General features: G+C 44.9%; 1 protein-coding gene across 1 annotated transcript; it reads right to left on the reverse strand.

The window, feature by feature from the left end:
* Nucleotides 1-275: 275 nt before the first annotated feature.
* On the reverse strand, nt 276-7384 carry MCHR2 (melanin concentrating hormone receptor 2). Its single transcript, XM_066622724.1, has 5 exons — nt 7209-7384; nt 3853-4062; nt 2841-3035; nt 1307-1426; nt 276-600 (listed from the first exon to the last, which is right to left on the reverse strand). Exons 1-5 carry the CDS (start codon nt 7382-7384, stop codon nt 276-278), a joined length of 1026 nt encoding a protein of 341 aa, XP_066478821.1.
* Nucleotides 7385-8717: the final 1333 nt, after the last annotated feature.

Below are 8717 nucleotides of genomic sequence, written 5' to 3' on the forward strand. Positions count from 1 at the left end.
CCGAGCTGCAGGTGCAAGGGCAGCTTTCCTCTCAATACATGGGAGGGCTGAGTGGAACACTGGCAGCACTGCAGTGTTTTTCAGGGCTTTCCTGGAAATCTAAATTTAAACAAACGCACAATAAAAATGGCTGCAGATTACAGATATTTGTCAAAAGAGATGCTGTATCCGTTTAATTCCTGCTGGAGGAGAAACTGGGAATATAGGACAATTAAAAATGAAATTATACTCGTACATCATCAGCATATAGGCAGTTCTCCAAATGGACCCTCCTTTCAGAAGCTTGATTTTGGAGTCGTCTCAATGTTGTTGACTTCACGCTCTGCTGTTTTCACCTTGACACTCATGCATTGCCTGAGACGTTTCTGAAAGTGTCCACTCAGCAGGATGTACAGAAAAGGGTTGATGCTGCCACTGGCATAACTGAGGCAGATGGAGAAGTAGTAGCTGATGTAGAAGGCTGGTGTCGGCTGAGCAATCTGAAGGTTTACAAGCTGTAGGACGTGGTATGGAGCAACGCTTAGAACAAACACTCCGACCAGCGCCAGCACCATCTTGGTCAGCCTCAGGATCCTTTGCCTTGGAATGCCCGTATTATAGCTGCAAAACAGAAGGAAGGAAGCAGGTTGCGTCATCTAGTCATAATAACACAAAAGGAAAGTGCAGTCGCTTGGTGAATGTACAATGATTTTCAGGGGTTATAGCACACAATTTCCACAACGGACTGTCACTTCGGAAACAGTTTCTGTCAACTAGAGCTGAAAATAGTACAGTGCTGTAAAATATTGTTGTTCACAACTGACCCCTGTTGAAAGACTGATAGACCCTGCTTCAGGGTTGAAAATTCTATTTGCTAGAATTTATAGCCTAATATCAAAAGTAAAGGCAGGCGGGGGGGGGGGGGAAGAGAAGGAGAGTCAAATAGACCCAAGTCCAAGGACAGTTGGAGGAAAGATTTAGGTTGCATTACAATATAAGATCATAAGAGTCAAGTCATTTTTCATTACGCTTTTGAGAGATTCAATATAAAATTACATTTACGTGATAACTAACATCTGAAAAGTTATATTAGAGATCTAAAACAAGCTGACCTAAATGCTAGCAGTGTTAGGCGCTACATGGTGTCTTCTTGCACCTTTGGTCAGATTATATCTGACTCAGCCTGTGACTCAAGAGCTGTTAGTTCCAGGAATATGGTCCACGGGAGCAAAGGACTCTCAGAACTTGAATCATTGCAAAGAAGCTCTTCGCTCCCCTGGAGGTTAATAATGAAACTTGTCTGTGTTACGAATTAACAAGGCTTTACCATCCAGCTTGCTTATTCTCTTGATAAAGTTCCCATGTGTAGCGCAAAATCAAAATGTAGCAAACCATGATCAGTGGCAAGGGGAAAAAGAATGTTGCTATGGTCAGATAAAGTGTGTACCTGTAAGAGAAAGAGCAGCACCATCATTAACATGCTTATAGCAATTATATTTCAGTAATAAGTAACAAAAATAGTGGTTTGGAACTATGAAAATCTCTTTGGAGCAAATTGCAAAATCTTCATTGGTTACAGCCCACAGACAGTTAACTTTGCAATATGGCTGCAAAAATGATTCAATTAAGTGGTTAGGATTAATAAATTTTTTTGAAAGTTGATCAAATAAAAATGGTGCCAAGCACTGCATTTAAAAATGTTTAAAAAATTTTAAAAATAGAAATACTTATAAAAACTGCATATAGCAAGGGTTGTGATAGAAGAGGTATTTCTCACACCTCTTCTAAGACTGGTTCCTGCAACATAGTGCGGCTCCTATAAACACTTCTGCAGACGGACAGCCCAGTCCTATCTGGGATTGGGCTTTTGTGTGCAGTGCTCCATCAGCAGCCATGTTGGAGCAGGGAGGGGGCAAAACAGGGCAGGGAAGGGGGAGAAACAGGGAGCAGAGAGGCTGAGGAAGGGGGTGGATCCAGTGCCAATGGGGAGGACTTTGTCCCTGCTATGGTCCTGATCTGAATCAGACCTCTGCATCTGCTCTTCCCTCCCACCTCCCAAAAAAGGAACGCAACCCATATGAGAACCATAGCAGATGCAAAGAATTAAAATCCTTCTTCCACATTTCAGTTCTGATACAGATTGACAGATCAATATTTTGACATGTGAATAAGTTGTGGGGAATTCACAGGAAGAAAGCAACAAGTGTGAATATAGTTGTACAACTAATAGCCCAATCCTATCCCCCACCACACTATAGCATGCAGAACACCAATGGAGGGCATACTACATGCTGTGGCGGTGGGGAATTCCAGAAGGCCTATGAGAGTTAAGTAAATATCTTTTTTTACTTACCCATCCATAGGCCTTCTGGCTGCCCATGGATCTCCTCGTATCCATGCTAGCTAAGTAGCTGATGTAAGTCTGAGGAAAGGAAGGGGGTGGGGCAGTTGAAAAAGGGGGGAGGATCCAGTATGCCCTTCTGACACAGAGCAGGTATTGGGGGGGGGGGGAGAGGACACAGTTTCAAAGAAATGCTTTCTGGTATTTCAGAATATTTTGTCCAGTTTGGCCTTGTCTATATTCTTAACAGGAAACTAAGCATAAACTTGAGTTTCTGATGAGGATACTTCTATGATGTATCTCATATTTCTAGGCATACAATTAAGTTTTTTTTAAGCGTACCTCTAAAAACATAATATGTGAATTGACCCTAAGGCAACTCGTATGGCCGAAGTTTTATAAATTTTGAAATAAATGATCAGCATTTGGGGTGAAGGTGGATGTAAATAAGGGCTCTGGTGGACTAGTGCAGACCCATAAAGTTGACACTTTGCCACAGATAAGCATTTAAGAAGCTTACCAAAGTACCTCTTCAGGTGATGTAAGGTCAAATGCACAACTCTCCAAGCCATCTTTGAATGTGATGACTTTTGAGTAAGTCCATACCGGAAACGCAAGAATAAGTGAGATTGCCCAGAGGCATACATTGACTTGAATTGTCTTAGATCTTGTTCTCAAGCTGGTGAGTCGGAATGGTTGGACGAGAGCTAAGTACCTGTTTAAATAGATAACACACAGTGGAATAAGCAAGTTGATAGGCCTCATCCTTTATAAAAATTAAACATCTCCCAATTCAACTGTTGCAACTGTAATGCTACAATCCGTGGTACAGTATTTTGGGACTTAGAAAAAGGAAGGGGGCAACAGTGGAGGTTTATGCTGTGTAATACCTGTTACCTTTTGAGTTGCTGCATTTGGCATTGCAACCATTCTTACGATGCTATTAAGCCAGTTTTATAACATTCTCTTCTTTCTTTAAAGAGAACATAAATGAAAAATTAAGTGTGGGAGACAGTTCCAGGATTAATCTAGGTTGGTGACTGAGTGTGCGCGCCACTGGAACCCCCAGCCACTGCTGGAGGAGGTGAGTTGGCACAGGGGGTGAGCTGTGGGTAGGGAGGGGGAGGATGGGTAGGAGAGGGGGAGGATTGGAGCAGAGATTTGGACCTTCAGGAGAGGTGTTGGGGAATGGAGGGTGTGGTGATTGCTGGCAACAGCAGTGCTGATATCCTGTGCCCCCACGTGGTCTTGCCACACCCCCTTGGGTTAGCTTGGACATGCACTAACAAGAGAGCCCATGGAAACCATGGCACAGCAGAGTAGGTAAGTAAACTTTTTTTTTTTACTTACCCTTACCTCTCTGTATCACCATGGTCCTCGTCCAGCTCATAGCATACAGCAGACCCAGTACTGGGGCTGCTGCACGCTGTTCACTGGCAAGGGACAGGACTGGGCCGTCAGACACATTTGTGAGACATCTGTTTCAAAACACAGGTAAGAAAAATGCTATTGCTTTAAATCAAATTGGATACCTATCCAAACTCATCACTGTCATGATTGCACTGCATGCAAACTGGTTGCACGTGTCCAGTGATGTAATGATGGTGCACAGGGGGCTGCCAAACACCCACTCTCCTCCCAGGGCCCACTGGTGGATAAGGAAGGGCATGCCAGTGATGTGAACTAAATCAGCCACAGCCAGATTGCAGATATAAATATCTGGAATGGACTTCTTCCTTGACCTGAAACAAATAGGGAGAAACAAATAGGACAATCGTTACCAACGTGAATAGTTTCAATATACATTTCTCAACATGATGATCACATTCTTTGGTTTTTACATGCAAGATATGCATTTGCACAGCCTGTGACCCAAACTTCACCCAAAAGGGCTGGCAACCCCATTTTTTGTGTGTGTTTGTTTTTCAGATGCTGCTCTAGCTTTGATGCAGTTCAATAAAATAAAAAAAAAAAACTTTCACTGGATCACACTTGTTGTCTTTTTGATAGCAGAGAGGGATTCTTTCCTCCCACCGTAGTTGTTTCTTACCTCAGCTAGTCTCAGGGTGGGACTCTGTGGAGAAAGGGTGCTGCTCTCTGGGTGGGCAGCATCCGTGACTCCTTGGGCTCCAAAGAGGGGATCTTTCTCAGTGATCATGAGCCCCCTTGCTGCCATGGTACGTGGTGGGCAGTGGTACGGGAACAGGAAGGGCAGGATACTGACAGCAACACCAGCAGCTCACCTCTCTTCCATTACCCCCTTTTCTTTTAATTATCATAAATGTGACAAGTAGCCTCCCTGCTCTGTTTCTGTTTGGAGTTAACAGGAGCTAGGGATGCTGCTCATCATCAAGGTTTTTTTTGTTTTTTTTTTACAAGCTAGGCATGCCTGACGCAATGGCCAGATTTTAGGAGGCTGTTTGAACTGCAGGGGTGCAAATCACTGTTTGTGTCACAGTCACTCAAGCACGTGAGTTATGGCTGACAGCAGGTGTAGGTGCTTTGCTCAGGAGCCTATTGAGTGAAGATGCTGTCTGTGACATAATGTCAGAAAAACCCTCTTTGCCCTTGCTAACAATAATTTCAAAGCAATGCACTAGGAGCACAAATTGTAGCTAGAAGGAACAGCTAGGAATGGCTAGTTGCTTCGTGCCTCTCTTTAAGATAATAAATCCCCCCCTTCTCTCAATTGGACTGAAGATCTGTTGACAATCCCATTACACAAAGCTATTATCCTGCTGAAACTGCTGACAGCAGCACTGGGAGAGGTTTCTCATGCATTGGTTTTGTGTTTACACGCAAATAGCCTGAGGCTTTGTTTACACTGCAAAAATCTCTGAGATCTCCCTAAACCATTTCAAGTTGGTGACAGGTGACAGCCCAATCCCGAAGCTAGCAGCTCCACTAGCTGCAGTGGCTCCAAAAACAGCTACTGCTGCATCTAGCAGCACTGCTGAGGCCACCAGAGGTTTCCTTGGAGAAAGTACCAAGGCCTGCAATGGGGCTTCTCAAGTCTGTGCCAGCTATTTTCCTGGCTCAGACTTGAGAGACTCTGTGTTGGATCTTTAGGCCTGACACAGAGTTCAGGATCCAGCAGAGCAGAGCTCCGCTAGTCCCACCCACTCCTGCCCTGGTCCTGGTTCTGCTCAGTCCTCCCCCTGCCTGTCCCACCCACTCCCCTGCCCTGAAACTACCATAGGTACTCGCCTATAAGGCGATAAATTTGCACCTGGAAATGGTGGGAGAATCGCCCCCCTCGTCTTATCTGCACAGTCCTGCAGACAGACTGAGGGGCCAAGGGCGCCATCTGCATCCTGCCTGGGCCAGGGAGGGACTCTGCAGGAGGAGGGGTAGCGGCGCCTCCCAGGGTCTTCTGTGGAGTTGTGGGATTCCTGGCAGCCTCACTTCTGCCCCACTGGTCCCCCCACTGCACAAGGAGCCAGAGAAGCCCTGGAGGAGGCAGGGCGGTGGGGGAGCAGCCTGCTGGCTGTGTGCTCCCCCACTGTCACCAGATCAATGGAGGGCAGGGAGTGTGCAGGGAGCGTCCTGTGCTGCCTGCTCCCCACCAGATGCTCCCTGGTGTGGGGGCAGCGTGCCTCCTTCCGTGCCCGCCACAGACGCAGCCGTGTGCTCGGGAGTGGGCAGCACAGGTTGCTCCCCGCACGCTCCCTGTCCTCCATCAGTCTGGTGGCAGCAACGGCAGCCAGGATGCCCCTGCTCCGCTCCCTGCCTCCGCGGGAGGCAGGACTTAAATGAGTGTGTGCAGCAGCTCTCCCCCCTCTGCCCTGCCTCCCCCAGGGCTTCTCCAGCCCCTTACGCAATGGGGGGACTGGACAGGCGAGAGGTGAGGCTGCCAGGAATCCTACAACCCCACACAAGACCCCAGGAGGCGCCGCTGCCCCTCCTCCTGAAGAGGGTCTATATCTGAGTAAATCAGGTGCTGCTTTCCAGTTTCTTTCACTCCCCTTCCCCCCCATCTGACTCCCCGCTTGATGAAATGAAACCCCATGTGCATCTAAATCTCCCCACTGTGCAGTGTCTTCCCTGGGCAAGAGGTGTTCTTTCCAGATTCTTTCACTCCCATGTGTTTTTATCAAAGAAGAATATCTGTAATGATGTGGCCCTTCTGCCAAGAAGTTTGGAGACACCTGATTTATGAGATAGATCATAGTTTTTAATAAATTAGAGACTGTATTAAAAGCAGTTTTTACTATATGCTAGGTATACATAATATATATACTATGTATGTATACTGTGTTTTTAATACTTACTATGCTTTTAATAAATTAGAGATTGTATAGTTCTTAGGTAACAATTACTGGTAGGTTATTTTTCAGGATCTGGCCTCAGGTAAAATCAGACAAAACTATAGTCAGACACCTCCCTAAATTTAACCCCCGACTTATCCGAGGGTCACAGAAAATTCCATGATTTTTGGCTCAAAACCTGCTCTCGATTTATCTGTGAGGTTGACTTATAGGTGAGTATCTGCGGAACTTACTGCCAGTGGTGCTGCTAGAAAGCTGGCCAGCCCTCCATGTGGTTGGCCCAGCACTGGCAGCCCTTCCTCTCCAGGTGCTGCAGATGTGCCTTTTGGCACATTTGTGACACTCAGCATTCTGCTCTAAGGTGCTATGATGACTTATGGGGTATTTTATTTATTTATTTAAGAAATTTATATCCCACTTAGCGGCACTCAGGGTACCTGCTGATTCTTTGGAACTTTATTGACGACTTGTGCTTTATTGTTATATATGGTGTTTTGCGATGCTTGTATTTTGAATATGAATTTATTAGCCACATTGAGCTCTGGAAAGGTGGGATATAAATCTTTAAAATAAATGAATGACTGTCTACATGAATGAAAGTTTTATAGCATATGCCATACCTTATTATAGTGACCATAATGAGAACATTGCCCACTAATCCTGTTGAACAGATAATCCCAATTAGAGAAGGAAGGACAATTGTTTCTGCAGCACTGATTCCATGATTATAATATTCTTCATTGCAAGTTACATTAGAGATGTCACTGCTCCACTGAGAAGGCTGGATTTCATTCATTCTTCATAAACCTGAGTTCTCTAAACTGGATCAGCAAAAGAAAATGATTTATTCATGTGGTGAGAACTGATGATTTTAATATTTAATTGGTTAAACCACATTTTCTCAGCATACGTTATTACGGGGAAGGGACTTTAAAAAATAAGCAGTCTTCATAAATAATCAGTAATAAAACTTGTATAGCAGAGATTTGGGCAAAAGTGCAATACCTGTATTAATGCATATAGTCATGTCATAACTCACAGCCCTAACCTGTGCTACACTAGCACAAGAAGCACGCCTGGACCCTTCACTGCCTGCTTTTAGATGAGCAGTGAAGGCAATTTTATTCCAGCTAACTTTTGTAGCATATCCATACCTGGAATTAAAGGAAACCATTACTGCTGTTGATTTACTATATTTTAGCCTGCTGCTGTAGTGTAGATTTAATACTGTATAGCAGTGGTTCCCAAACTTTTTCGACTGTTGACTCCATTGACCTACTAAGCCATTGGCCACAGCTCCCCATTAGAACTACAATGCTATTGTATAGTTGAGCAGGTTTTTCATGCGGATTCTGCAGCTCCCCTGGCTGATTCCTGTGGTTCCCTGGGGATTCACTGCTCTCAGTTTGGCATTGATTGATTGATTGGCATATAATACATGGATCTATATATCAATTAGACTAGATCAAATGTCAATGTCCAGTTCGTCCAGCCATTTGGACAAACAGTTTAGGAACCACTGCTGTATATGTTTATGGGGTGTTTACTACTTCTCCCCAATTCTCATTTGTGTTTAGATGTATCTTTGATTACTGTAACCAACTTAGAATACTTCCTGTTTAAAAGATGGGGTATAAAGCAAAGATAAGACTAACAAGCCATTTAAAACACCTGTTTTGTTTTAAAAAAAATCAACAGGGAGCAGTTGCATCTGCTACCCAATTTCTAGCTTGGAGACAGCTCTCTGTGCTGTATATAGCTGGGTCCAAACTGTGGGCTAGAGTAAAAAAATCCCTCTCTGTACAGTTCTGGGTATAGGGCAGAGGCTATTAAGCTCAGGTAGAGCAGAACAGATGCTGTGCTTTATGTCCACGTGAAAAACGCAACGCGATCACAGCTGGAGAAAGTGCTTTCGTGGATGAGAGAGAGAGAGAGAGAGAGAGAGAGAGATGTAACCAGCCTCATCTGGTCATCGACACCCAGCCTGACTTGATGGTTTCGCCATGGTGGGCTGCGATGAGTTCTAAAGCTCTCCCCACAGCGCCTGACTCAGGTATTAAAAGAACAACGCGGGGGGGGGGGCGTTATAGTTACTATAAGAGGGGTCTCGAAACCACCAGGCTGAACTC

The sequence above is a fragment of the Tiliqua scincoides genome, chromosome 1 (assembly GCF_035046505.1).
Source record: "Tiliqua scincoides isolate rTilSci1 chromosome 1, rTilSci1.hap2, whole genome shotgun sequence".
Lineage (NCBI taxonomy): Eukaryota > Metazoa > Chordata > Lepidosauria > Squamata > Scincidae > Tiliqua > Tiliqua scincoides.

Bases quoted from the DNA above. Each gene is read 5' to 3' on its own strand.
- MCHR2 (XM_066622724.1), bottom strand. From the start codon at position 7,384: ATGAATGAAATCCAGCCTTCTCAGTGGAGCAGTGACATCTCTAATGTA. The intron at 3,036-3,852 runs GTATCCAATTTG...CTATTTAAACAG, and splicing joins ACAGTGATGAGTTTGGATAG to GTACTTAGCTCTCGTCCAAC. The intron at 1,427-2,840 runs GTAAGCTTCTTA...TTTCTCTTACAG, and splicing joins TCACCTGAAGAGGTACTTTG to GTACACACTTTATCTGACCA.